Source organism: Cicer arietinum, chromosome 7, assembly GCF_000331145.2.
Source record: "Cicer arietinum cultivar CDC Frontier isolate Library 1 chromosome 7, Cicar.CDCFrontier_v2.0, whole genome shotgun sequence".
Lineage (NCBI taxonomy): Eukaryota > Viridiplantae > Streptophyta > Magnoliopsida > Fabales > Fabaceae > Cicer > Cicer arietinum.
The window spans coordinates 45,545,879-45,560,020 of record NC_021166.2 but is presented as its reverse complement, the minus strand read 5'-3'; the positions used below and the strand labels follow the sequence as shown (position 1 = coordinate 45,560,020).

The 14,142-nt window shown below is 35.2% G+C and overlaps 1 protein-coding gene across 5 annotated transcripts; it reads left to right on the top strand.

The window, feature by feature from the left end:
- Positions 1-5,057: 5,057 nt before the first annotated feature.
- On the top strand, positions 5,058-13,466 carry LOC101490896 (TMV resistance protein N-like). Of its 5 annotated transcripts, none has more exons than XM_004514239.4 (6): positions 5,058-5,661; positions 8,399-9,509; positions 9,753-10,052; positions 10,133-11,074; positions 11,491-12,003; positions 12,076-13,466. In XM_004514239.4, the coding sequence occupies exons 1-6, from the start codon at positions 5,183-5,185 to the stop codon at positions 13,219-13,221; spliced, it is 4,491 nt and encodes a 1,496-aa protein (XP_004514296.1). In that variant the 5' UTR covers positions 5,058-5,182; the 3' UTR covers positions 13,222-13,466. The 5 variants fall into 5 exon arrangements, with proteins under 5 accessions (XP_004514296.1, XP_027186245.1, XP_027186248.1 ...); XM_027330444.2 differs by having other exon boundaries at positions 5,346-5,661; positions 8,482-9,509; XM_027330447.2 differs by lacking the exon at positions 5,058-5,661 and adding an exon at positions 5,710-8,196 and having other exon boundaries at positions 8,482-9,509.
- Positions 13,467-14,142: the final 676 nt, after the last annotated feature.

Sequence of the window (14,142 nt, the reverse complement as noted above, 5' to 3'; positions counted from 1 at the left end):
AGAGAATATGAATGTCCATTTAGATTGAGAAGAATATTGTCAAGTGTTGGTGGGGCATGGTATATGCTTGTAATATGTGGTCTCCATAACCATGAATTGGCCAAAAAAAACTAACCGGTTATTCTTTCTTAGGTAGGTTGTCTCAGGAAGAGAAAGTTTCACTTGATGAAATGATGAAGAACATGATCAAACTAAGAAATATATTGATGACACTAAAGGATCATAATGTTGAAAGTTTGACGAAAATAAAATAAGTTTACAATTAACGTCAAACATATCATTCATCACTTAGAGGTAATAGAACAAAAGTGCAACATCTTTTGACATTGATGGAACATGAAAAATATGTCTATCAATTTAGGAAGGTAGAGGATTTAGATGAGTAGAGGGACATATTTTGGGCCCATCCAGATGTTATCACTCTTGTAAATAATTTTCACATAGTATTGATTATGAATAACACATACAAGACCTGTAGGTATACAATGTCATTACTTGAGATTATTGGTTTTACTTCTATTGAAACGATATTTTGCGTGAAATTTGCATATCTATAGTCTGAGTGTGCTGATAATTTTGTGTGGACACTGCAAATGTTGAAAGGACATATTAAAAGTGTTGAAGTTCAAGTCATCGTTACCGATAGAGACCTTGCTTTGATGAACACAATTCAATATGTTTTTCTAAAAGTAGTCAATTTATTATGCTTGTTTGATGTATGAAAAAATGTCAAAGCCAAGTACAAGATGATCGTGTTTCCAAAAATGAAGTAGGTGCAAGTAATGGAGGCATGAGATGCTCTTGTTTACAGTTATGATGAGACTCAATACTACATGAAGTTGGCTATCTTTGAAGGAATTTGTAGTAGCTATTTTATTTTTTATGATTATGTACATGAGTAGTGGTTAATTCCTCACAAGGAAAGATTTGTTGAGGCGTGAACAAGTAGAGTTATGCACTTTGGAAACACCACAATACAAAGGGTTGAGGCGGCGCATTGAAGTTTGAAAATGATATTACAAGAAAATATTGGTTATATATGCAGTTTTTGGGAAAACATCAATAACATGATTGTCTTACAACACAGTGAGATAATAACATCATTTGAAAAGTGCATCATTCAAAAGGCACATCGACATAGTAACAGATTGTATACCAATATGCGTAGTGTTGCGCCCAAAAATGCAATAGATCACATTGTGATAGAGTATGATCGCGTGAAGTATGTAAGTATTAATAAGTCTGAGGGCCGTTGCACGATTAGGACAACACATGGTCTACCTTGTGCATGTGAAATATCCAGGTATAGTATGATCACACGTTCCATTCTGTTAGACATTATTCATATTTAGTGGAATAAATTAACTATTCATGATGATGGATCGGATAAACTTTTAGAGTTATCTGTGAAACATGAAATAGACGTGATAGTGAAAAAACTTGATGAACTTGATGTAATTGGCAAACTTGCACTTAAAGGTAAATTACGAGAGATCGTGTATCATTCCACTACATTGATGTGTTCACTTGTTGGCAAGGATAAAACAAAGAGTGCACAAAAAAAAAGGCAAAAGTAAGGTATCACAAAGAGATAAATCAACCAAGCGTGATTCATCTTGGTGGGAGTATATGGATGCAAATGTTTGATGCAGTGGCACAAATGCATGTAGCACTGTAACATTTAATAAATTACAACAACCTCGATCATCAGTCAAAAAGAATACACCTCGACCATCAGTCAACAAGGTTCAACAACCAAGAGTTTTTATCTTCAACGGTTGGTTGCGATTGAAATTCATAAATTCATAGATGACTTATTGACGTCAACAAAGATGGTGATTGTGGATATCGTGCAATTGTAGGTCTACTTGAAATGGGTGAGAACTCTTGGACATTCATTCATCAAGAGTGTGTGGTAGAGTTTCAAGAGTTCATGTTTCATTACGAGAGAATATATGATTGAGAAAATTTTGTTAAAAGACTTATACATAGTGTATATGTTGATCAAATTACAGTTATAGATAATTGGATAACAATTCCAAAAATAGGATATGTGATTTCTTCGAAATTTAACTTGGTTGTTATGGCATTATCACTTAATCAATCACAAATATTTTTTCAACTTAGAAGTTCACCACCAACAGCTACGTCAGAATATCATATAATAGTTATTGCATTTGTTAAGAATTGTCATTTTGTGCAGGTATTAATTGTGATATTTAATTTACGTTTATCAATTTTTTATATAGTTTAATAAATTATTGATTTTAACAGGTTTACTTCAAGCCAAATTCTCCTATAACACCAACAAGTAATTTGTGGAAAAAAATATTGCATTGAAAAAACACGACAATGGGAGTTTATCTACAATGGTCTCATGCGAAATTGGTTGCAGGTATTTCCACGCACTATAAATGAACATATTGTAAATTGAATAGTTGATATTTAATATTGTATCAACTCAAATATAACGGTTGTTATAAACTGTCAAAATCTGTATTACACAAATCCTAAATATTTTAAATAACTAAAATATTTCAAACATAATACATATCCAAATTATTCGCTAAATAATGTATAAGTCCCTCTATGTCTCATACGATTGGTACTATGTTTGTCCAATCTCTACCACCACCCCTTTGAATTCGCAACATCAAAATTAACTCATTGATGAGTGCGATGCCATCAGATACTATCATTTGCAGACCAATAAGCTCATATGCAATTTGTATTTCTCGACGCTACCTTAAATAATTTAATTAAAACAATAGATGACTAATTAATTTAGTTATGTAATAATTTTTAATTAGTATACCTTTATGTCAACTTATTCACCAGCGACAAATTCTGCAACCGAAAGATCCATGAACTGGCTCTCTACGAATGTTGTATGGATGAGAAATTCTGCAAAACCACTTCATGTAATCGTTCGAGCAGTCTCCAGGTCCCTGTACAATTGCGCCAACATCCACTACATGCACAACGTATTGCGTAAACATTATGTCCATCTCATCTGGTGTGGACGTCTAAACTACTATCTTTAACGGTGAGCCAAGAATGGTTTGGACATGACCATATTAACGCAATACCATGTCTAGAAGATGAACATACATCTTCGGACCCCAAGGTATTCACCCTTTAAATAAAGAAACCTCTTCAAACTGTCGCTTCACTCCATGCTCTTCATATGGTGTCCAACATACTTGATCAACATCAATCTCTTCAAGCGTTTTCCTAAATGGAAGAACCAAACTCTTATCCCTTTTTGGCTTCAATCTAAGTGCTCTAGGGTAGTCCTCAACATAACTAGGAGAGAGTCTACATCAATATACACATAATATTGTGAAATACTCATAGACCCACTCATGCACATATATAATAGCATATTATTAGTTTATAATTAATAATACAAATTATTAACACAATAAACTACCATAGAATTTACCTGTAATAGTGTCAGATACCCAAAAATTGTTCTAGTCTGATGCACACTTGCTTAGCGGAGATTACCATAAAGGTAAGCAAGAGCATCAACACTCCATGCATATCCCTCACATGAATTGAGGTCTCAGAAGCAATTTAGATAAGCAACGCTAACTACGAAGATACTCTTGTTGTTAAAAATGGTGCAACCGACCAAAAATAAAAGAAATTCCCTCATAGCCACCTGCCAATGTTAGTCACGACAACGCTGATGGTATACTTCAAGTAGCCAACTAAATGAATTGTGGTTGTCCGCATGATGTTAAACTCAACATAGGCAGCAGCCTCAATAACTTTGAAAAGTTCAGCCAATATATATGGAAGTTATTGGTGTCACGATGCCACCTCTCTACGAAGGCATAAATGATTCATTCGTCTATCATTTCGTAACTGCATTTTAGCAACGAATATAATCCATAACTCTAACCAATTGTTCAACCTCTTAGTGTTCAATCACAACTTCTTTTAATTTTTTTTTTTCTGTTGCTAAATACTCTTAATTCCCCACGATCTTGAAATAAAATAAGCGAAAAATATAAGTTAAAATACATTATGACAATAATTATTAAAAATTTAATATGATTGAGAAAATTACCACGTCATCCCAAAGTCAAGTGGCCACATGATTACCAAATATCTTAAGGACAAACTTGTCAACCAGACCACCAGGATATCCATAATCCTGTTGAGGTTCATCTATGTCCTCTGGTTGGGCTATGTCCTCTAGATGGGCTTCATATTGTGCCTATTCTTATTGGGCCTCTTGTGCTTCCTACTACTGTAATCGTCGTTGTTCCCGTCTAGACCTGTCAACATGTTGAGCACCCTGAGATTGTACAGAAGTGGTTGGTTTAACACTACAACCACCACCATTAGAAGTACCCTCATTAATTATAATTCAACCCGCTTTAGCAGTAAACATAGTGCGCACCATTTATGCATAATCAAATCATAATCTAAATCAAAACAATAAAACCTATGTGAACTGGTTTTACGCAAGCTCTACGTTAACAGAGTTCACGTAGCAAGTCCATAAACGTACGTGAACTCAATGTCAACAAACCTAGAAACGTACATGAACTGAATTGATGTACGTGAACTCAATTTCCGTACGTGAACTCAGTTCACGTAAGGTATACATGAACTGAACTCATGTACATTTATGGGTTTTATGATATAGAGTTTACGTGTGTGACGTTTCTGGGTTTGCAAGAACAACAACAACACGTATGTAATTTTCTGGGCTTGCTTGCATAAAACATTGATAAATAGAAACAACAACAACAATATTGTAAAAGAAACAAGAACAACGTTGATGCTTACTTGATGAAGATGATGAAGATGTTGAAGATTATAAAGATGATTAAAGATAATTGATGATGATTGAAGATGATGAAGATAGAACGAATGAGGTTAGGTTAATGAAAATGAATATTGAAATAGAGAGGGAAGGACGTTTAAAGTATATTGTTTTAAAGAAGAAAAAAATTGAGGGGTGTAAGTAGTAAAATGAGAAGTGTGGATAACAAACTTGTTCCAAATATAATGTGAAAGAAACATCTATATAATTATCCATCTCCTGATCTTATTCGTAGCATAGCAATTTTTTTTTGAACAACTTAGCATAGCATTAAATCAAGCTTGCTGGTTGATAAAAAAAACCTGCTTGCTACGTTGACTTTCAATTCAACATACTCTAATGGCTGAGCGAGCATCGTTTACCTACGATGTGTTCATAAGCTTCAGAGGTGAAGATACACGATACAGTTTTACTGGAAATCTGTACAGTGCTCTGAGTCAAAGAGGAATCCAATGCTTCTTTGACGATAAGGAGATTAGAAAAGGAGTAGAAATCACTCCAGCACTTATGAAAGCAATTAAAGAATCCAGAATTTGCATCGTTGTTCTTTCAAAGAACTTCGCTTTTTCTTCCTATTGTCTAATGGAACTTACCGCGATCCAAGAGTGCTTTGAGGAGAAGAAGAATATTCGATCGGTTTTACCGGTTTTTTATGACGTGGATCCTTCTGATCTACGACACGGTAAAGGAAGTTTTGGAGAAGCATTGGCTATGCATGAGAATGATGAGAAGTTTAAGGATGAGAAGGACTTGCTCCACAAATGGAGGATGGCTCTACAGAAGGTTGCTGACCACGGCGGTTTCACTTTCAAACTTGGGTATAAATACTATGTGTTCATTTCTATTGTTCTACTTTTTTCTTAAGTTAAGGAAACTCAAAGTGTTTATGCACTGCAATTTGGCCGCCGGCAGAGGTTGAACAAACACTTTGGAGGATTTTATAATATTAGAATTATAAGTTGTAAATTTGCAAATATAAGAACACAATTTTTTTTGTAAATGCAACAACGGAGGGAGAGGGGGAATCAAACTCGAAAGTTGCACAAGTTTAAGAGAAAAAATTGAGCTACATGTGTGACATATTGGTTTGGTTTGTTTTTTAGGAGAGAAAAATTAGAACTAATCAGTTTGGTCGAGCTTTTACAATTTTTCTCACAAAATTGGAACTTAACCATGAACACGTCGATTTAGGTCGAAGTAGTTGGTTGACATTTTTAAAAATTAATACTCTTATTTAAAAAAACCGAAGAAAACTAATAGTTTTCTTCAGATATGGTTGCTTGATTTTAAATAATGTGAAACCATATCCAAATCAACAGAGATTGGGTTTATTTGGTTTGGTTTAGTCTTGACTCGAATACGGAAAAAATATTGAATTGATTTAGAATAAATTGTAGAGTGATAGAAACCAGAATTTACAGAATGAAAATGGAATTCTATTGAATGAAAGTGATGATCAGCAGGCTCTACAATGGTGAAATCGGCAAGAAAAAGAAAACAACCAGAGTTCCAAGAACTCCTACCAGAGCATGATCTGCTCTTGATCCAGAGAGAGACTCTCCTAACTGCCTAACAATATCTTTCTCAATGATTTTTTAACTACCTTTCCCTCTCTTTTATAACAGAAATCTGTAACAGAATTCTAGAAAGTCAATGAATATACTAACTAACTCTTATTCTCTAATCAACCTATCTATTGGGCCAAGGCCCAATATCTAGTGTCCTATCATAGAGTTTATCGAATCATTGGTTTGATTTTTATATGTCTAGATGTAACTCATAGTATACACATTTTTTTCTTAAAGATTATTTAAAATAAATTGTTGGGGATTTTGGGGTGGCCATAGCCACTTTGTGTCCCAATAAAAGCTCCAACGCTGATTCTAGCTACAAAGATTGGGACATTCCTCATATTATTCAATCAATAAAAGTTTACAATGATGCCTTATATAGGTAATGTGATACTAACTAACTCTAACAAACTTGTTCACAACTTAGCTAACTAATACTAACCAAAAATGAAACAAAGTGAACTAACTCCTTCATTCAATGCTGATTCATCTGACTCTAATGTCGACTGTTCAGTCGTGGGAAGAAACAGTCAGAAGTCTCATCAATCTAGCATTAACTGTTTTGCTCACCAAATGACAATCACTGTCAAAGTGCGAAGTGTGCTCATGAAATACAGGATTAGAGCCTATGTGGAGAGCACTTTGGCCGTCACAATAGAGCACAGGAACCCTAGAAGGATGTTGCAACAAACCACACAAAAGGAAAGAAATCCATTGAAGTTCACTTGTGACAAAATCTAAAGCACGATACTCTGCTTCAGAAGATGAACATAATACCGTTTGTTGCTTCTTAGAATTCCAAGAGACATGGGTATAAAGTGGCAAGAATCTACACATCCTCCCCAATCTGCATCGTTAAAGCCCAAACTATGAGGATCTGAGGCACATGAACAGAAGATGCCACAGCTAGGAGATCTCTTAAGATACCTTAGTACCCTAAGTGCGGCCCTGCAATGTGCCTTAGTAGGTGAGCACATGAATTGGCTCAACTATTGAGTGACAAAGGAAATGTCAAGACGTGTAGTAGTAAGGTACAACAACCTACCAATGAGACGTCTATAAGCTGCAACATCGAGGAACAAAATGCCTGAATCTTGATGAAGTTGACAGCCAGATCAAGAGAAGTAGAAGCAGGCTTGCAACCTGTCAACCTTGAATCAGACAACAACTCAAGGAAATACTTCCTTTGACACAAGGAAATTCCCTTCGATGAGTGAGCCACCTCAAGACCAAGGAAGAATTTTAGTTGTCCCAAGTCCTTGATGCGAAAAGCCTCATCAAGAGCAGTCTTCAAAGCAGTGAATGCATTAAGTGAGGTCCCAGCTAGGATGATATCATTCACATAAATGAGGAACACTGAATGAATACTGAGTAGACTTAATGAAAAGTGTATGATCAGCTTGACCTTGAGTAAAGCCATAAGCAAGTGAGTTTTTCAAACAATTGTCAACTAGCTTGCGTAAGTCCATAAAGGGACTTTAATAACCTGCAGACTTGTCCTCATCTAGGTGGTGTCAAACCCTGAGGTTCTTTCATGTGACTTCATGCAAATCTCCATAAAGAAAAACATTATTCACATCCAATTGATGAAGGTGCCAACCATAAATGAATGCCAATGCAAGGAGAATTCTAATTGTGGACATTTTGGCAATTGGAGAGAATGTCTCAAAGTAGTCAAGGCCGTCTATCTGATTGAATCCTTAAGCAACTAACTGAGCCTTGAATCTTTCCAAAGTTCCTCTATATTCCTCTTGATTTTGTAGACCCACTTGCTCCCAACAGGTACTGCACCAGTGGATAAGTTAACAAATTCCCATATTTTGTTAGCATTTAAGAAATCAAGATCAAGTTGCATTTCTTTGTGCCTTCTGGAATCTGTACTAACAACAGCATAAGATGTATGATATGCATAAGTATGAAATTATAGATATTATGCATTGTTTTATATGATTTGACTTCACACAACATTTTTCTTCTTACGCAGGAAAAGTTATGAATATCAATTCATTGGGAGTATCTTTAAGGAAGTCTCCCTCAAGATTAATCGTACAGTGTTATATGTTGCAGATTACCCGGTTGGGTTGGAGTCTAGAGTGCTGCAAGTGAATTCTCTTCTGAAGGATCGGTCTGATGATGGTGTGGTCCACATGGTAGGTATTCATGGCATTGGTGGAATTGGTAAAAGTACTGTTGCTCGAGCCGTATATAATTCCATTAGTGACCAATTTGAAGGTTTCTGTTGTTTTCTTGAAAATGTGAGAGAGAATTCATGTAAACACGGCTTAGTACATCTCCAAGAGACAGTTCTTTCTGAGATACTTGGAGACAAGGAGATCAGGTTGGGAAATGTGTGGAATGGAATGTCAATTATACAACAAAGGCTCTCCGGTAGAAAAGTTCTTTTGGTTCTTGATGATATTGACAAAATAGAGCAGTTGCAAGCTATCGCTGGAGCACCTAATTGGTTTGGTTTGGGTAGTAGAGTAATCATTACAACTCGAGACTATGGCTTACTAAAACAACATGACGTTAAAAGTACATATAAGGTGGAGGAGTTGAATGACAAAGAAGCTCGTGAGTTGCTGTATTGGAATGCTTTCAAAACTGACAAAGTTGATTCAAGGTACGCCACCATTTTAAACCGTGCAGTGGGTTATGCTTCTAGGCTTCCATTGGCTCTGGAAGTAATAGGTTCCAACTTGTTTGGAAAAGGGGAAGAAGAATGCAAACGTACATTAGATCGGTATGACCGATTTCCAGATAAAAAGATCAAAGACATACTTAAAGTCAGCTATAATTCATTGGAGGAAGATGAGGGGAATGTTTTTCTTGACATTGCTTGTTTCTTCAATGGACATAAGTTGGCAGATGTCGAAGATATACTTTCGGCTCATTACAGCGTATCTGTGAAATATAGTATTGAAGAATTGATTGATAAATCACTCATAAAGATTGATGGTGGTCTTGTGACATTACATTACCTGATACAAGACATGGGCAGAGACATTGTCCGAGAGGAATCACCACATGAGCCTGGCAAACGTAGTAGGTTATGGTTTTGTGAAGACATAGTCCAAGTTTTAAGCAAAAATAAGGTGAGTAAGATTGATTTTGGTGGTTGTACTTTTCATTTATGATTTTAGTTTGTCACTTCTAATTATAATATGGTAGATGTATTTTTTTTCAATCCCTGTGTTTCTAATATTCTGTTGACGGTATCAATTCACAAGTGATTTTTGATCTTCTTAATATAAAATGCTGTCAATTTGTAATTTCTCTGATAAGTATGTTCCTGATATATTCATGTATTCTTATTTGCTGGTGATTGTCTTAAAAAGGGAACTAGCGAAATTCATATCTTAATTCTGGATTTTCCCAAAGATGAAGCACACTTGAAAGGACCCAAAGGCGAAGAAATAAATTGGGATGGAGAGGCCTTCAACAAGATGAACAACCTCAGAACACTTATTATAAGAAATGGTAGTTTCTCCAAAGGCCCCATACATCTTCCAAATAGATTAAGAGTTTTGAAATGGCAAGGATATCCTTTACCATCTTTACCATGCTATTTCCATCCAAAGAAACTTTCCATACTTGAGTTACTTGATAGCTGCTTAAAGCCATGTGAACCAATGCAGGCAAGTATTCATGCGTGTGTATTTATGAATACACATCATATGATTATTCATTTTGCTCTTTAATACATTTTTTTTTGCAGGCATTTTCACATTTGAGAATTTTGGATTTTAGCAACAGTGAATCTGTAACTGAGATACCCGATGTATCTGGTGTCCAAAATTTAGAAAAATTGTCATTTAGACATTGTGAGAATTTAACTAAAGTTCATGACTCAGTTGGACGTCTTGGAAATCTTGTGATATTGGATGCTTCTGGTTGCAAGAATCTGAAGACTTTTCCACCCATCATATTGACCTCTCTTGAACAACTTAATCTTTCACATTGTTCAATTCTTGAGAGTTTCCCAGAAATATTGGGGAAGATGGAAAAAGTAACAGAACTTCTAATAAGGGGGAGTCCTATAAAAGAATATCCATTTTCAATTCTAAACCTTACTCAGCTTCGAAAATTGGAACTGCAATTGTGTGGAATGGTTCAGTTACCTCGTAGCATTTTCATGTTACCTGAACTAAGTATGATGCATGTTTCAAGCTGTGAAGGGTTGACCTTATCTGAACAAGACAAAGGTAAAGTAGTGGTGCCAAAGTCTTCAAACGTGGATCATCTTGTTCTCTCATACTGCAATATATCCAATGACTTTCTTCCAATAGGTCTTAACTTTTTTTTCAATGTGAAAGATTTAAATCTATCGGGGAATAATTTCATAACCCTTCATGCATGGATCAAAGAATGTCACCTTTTGAGGAATCTCAAGATGGACGATTGCAGGCGTCTACAAGAAATTAGAGGGATTCCGAGGAAATTAGAAAAAATTTCTGTGAAAGGATGCACAGCCTTGAGATGCTTAGACCTCACAGTTCTTCCTGAATGCACTGCAGAATGTTGCTTTCTAAAGGAACTTATTTTGGATGACTGCGGGTGTCTTCGAGAAATTAAAGGGCTTCCACCAAACTTGGATAGTTTCTCTGCAAAAGGATGCACAGCCTTGAGTTCCCAGAGTATAAGCATGCTATTTAAACAGGTTCCTTCACTATCCCTACTTGATCTTTGTTGTATTTTTGTTGACTTTGTACTTGTATTTGGAATGTCTGAATATGGATTCATAGAATAGGTTCTCTCTCTATCTCTATTTACTTGTATTTTCTTTTAATCTATGAATTAGGATTAGTCAGATTTGAATAAACATTATTCGGATTTGTTTAGCATTTTAATTTGTCTTTCTTACTTAAAATTAGGATTTAGGTTTCCTGGAGTAGAGGTTTTGCAGACAACAACCTATTGAATTGAAATCTCAAATTTTTTAGATTAAACTTTTTCAGTTTCTAGATTGATGTCTTCACTTTTGTGATCTGTAAAATCAGTATCTATAAAATTGGTATTAATTCCTATCAATGTCTCAATGATTTTAGTAAACTATTATCTTTCCTTGATTGACAGGAATGGGTAGAAGCTGGAAACAAAAAGTGTTTCTTCCCAGGGAAGAAAATTCCAGAGTGGTTCACGCATCGTACAAGGGGAATGTCAATGTATTTCTGGTTTCGTAACAAATTTCCTCCTATTTTTCTATGTCTGGTTATAGGACGTGGAGATAAGAAAGATATCAAGGTCAAGTTTAGCCCCCGTGTATCCGTCAATGGCAATAAATGGTCGCTTGGCTGTCATAAAGTTTATGAGTTCATGATAGAAACTGATCATGTGCTTTTGCTAAAATTTGAAGATAATGAGGACTTAGTGTTTTCAGATAAGGAGTGGAATCAGGTCGAGGTGTCGTATGCGGATCATATTACCAACAACGAGGACTCTATCAGACAGGTTGCTAGCTATTGTGGAATCCATGTATTATATGAACAAACATGTAGTCCTTGGGATGTCCAATTCCATCCCCCACAAACAATGATAAATGTGAATCTTGATTCATATTCAATGGAGACGCCACAGCAAAGAGTAAAGGTTCATATTTCTTTTGTCTTTTACTCCATTATGGATTCAAATTAAATTTGACTTTTTCTTTCTTTTTTCCAGAATGATCAGACTTTTGTGTTATCTTCGCCGGTTCTCACGTTGACTCAACCTCCACCTACTGATGCAGAAAAGGTCTTAGTCCCTCAATCAATACTTCCAATTAAAAGGCCTTTGGAGGATGTCAGAGGAGATACATCAAAATGTTTTAGAGAGGATGAAGAAGTTTATGCTATTACAATTCAAAATAACCCTCCTTTCATTGAAAGATTACATGAGGCATGTGATGATGATGATGATGTTCAACTGGAATCAGCATCCTCTTGTGAACTTCAATCTGCAGATTCTTCTTTCAACACCAACGGTTTTGACTCGGATGATCCCTCCAACTGTGTTGGTAGAAAACTCTCCATTAGTGGCGTGGAAGCCATATCTCAAGTGTCTTCTTCCAACACTGAAGTTTCACACTCAGATTATCCCATTAACTTAGTTGATAGAAAAATCTCTGTTAATGGCCATGCAACCATAATTTCTGAGGCTGCATCTCTTGGATCAATTAGAGAGGCTATCAATGCCTTAGAGCTTTTAATGGTTAAGGACTTATCTGAATTCTCTTCTGATCATGCTACGCAGTCCGGACTTCATCAGCTTTTGGATGTGTTGAGTAGAAGGACAATTGAGGTGCAAGAGGCTATTGGGGAGTTCAAAAGAAAGGCAGTTGAATCATGCCGAGAATTCCAATCCACTGTTAAGTCTATGAACAAACTGAAGAATTATGAGATGCGTCTGAATAGAATCAAGCAGGAGACTGCCACAAGCAACGGTCGACAGAATGAACTCAAAAACTCAATAAAAAATATTTCTTTGGCCATCAAGGATGAAAGTAGGAGGAAGAAGGAGCTAGAGGAAGAAATTGCTACATTAAAGGAACAACTAGATACAAAAGGAAGGGACCTTGACCAAATTGTGTTGAATCTTAAGAATAAGGAAACGACACTCTCAACATATTCAACCAATTGTGCTTCTCTCAATGAGCAAGCTCAAAAGCTATTAGAAGAAGCTGAAGGTCTACTTGGTGCAAGCAGTGAGATAAAGGATGAGGGTGAAGCTGCTGAAGTAAAGCAGAATAGTCTCAAGTCAACTTGGTCTACTGACATAACTAAACAGCTTAGTAAAATCAAGCATAACGTTTTGGGCTTGTATGAATGAAGTGTATCTTGTATCACAGTAAGAAAATTGCAAGGGTGGATTTGAATCCAAAGTAATTAGAGCTTCTTTTTAGAGAAATAATAGTAAGAGGATCAATAGTAAGAAATAATAGTAACTCGCAACATACTTTAATTATAAAAAAAGGATTCAGAATTATATAAAAAAATCATGTCAATGACAGAAACTAATGTGTAGTTAAATGGTTTTAAGAGGATCAATGTGTAAATTAAGTTGTCTATCTTCAATGATGTTTGTCCATATTTTTATTGTCATATCAAAGGCTCAAAAGTGCATTGCTGTATGATGGACAAGTTTAAAAGAGATACATGTTAAAATCCACTTTGTATAAGACTATAAGTATTCACCTTTAGGTGGGTTTAACATGAACCAGTATGTCCTTTGAAGATTTTTCCTTCCGTCTTTAAATATAATTTTTGACAAAAATTGTTCTTAAATATAAGCTTCGTTTCAAATTATTAGATATATTTATTGTTTCTTTTTCAAACAAGCTCCTAATTAATACTATTAAGTATCTTGAAATATAAAAAATCAAAACTAACTATACATAAATGCAAATGATATTTTAAGGACATCTATACTAATAGACCCATTATCTGTACTACAATTTTTTTTTTAATAAGAGTGAAATATACAATAAATACTTATATTTAAGGATATAATAGTAAACTTGTGAACCATTTATAAAACAATATTGAATATGGATGGATAACATTAAAGATACAATCTATACAATTTATACACGTCACTTTGGGTAAAGAGCCCAAGAATCAAAAGAGAGAACTTATTAATAGAAGATACCAATAGAAAGAAAATGCTTGAAGATGAAGAAATTAATGGGAATAAGAGAAAGAAGAGAATTACACATGGAAACTCTTTCCACAAAAAAGAGGTTAATTTACT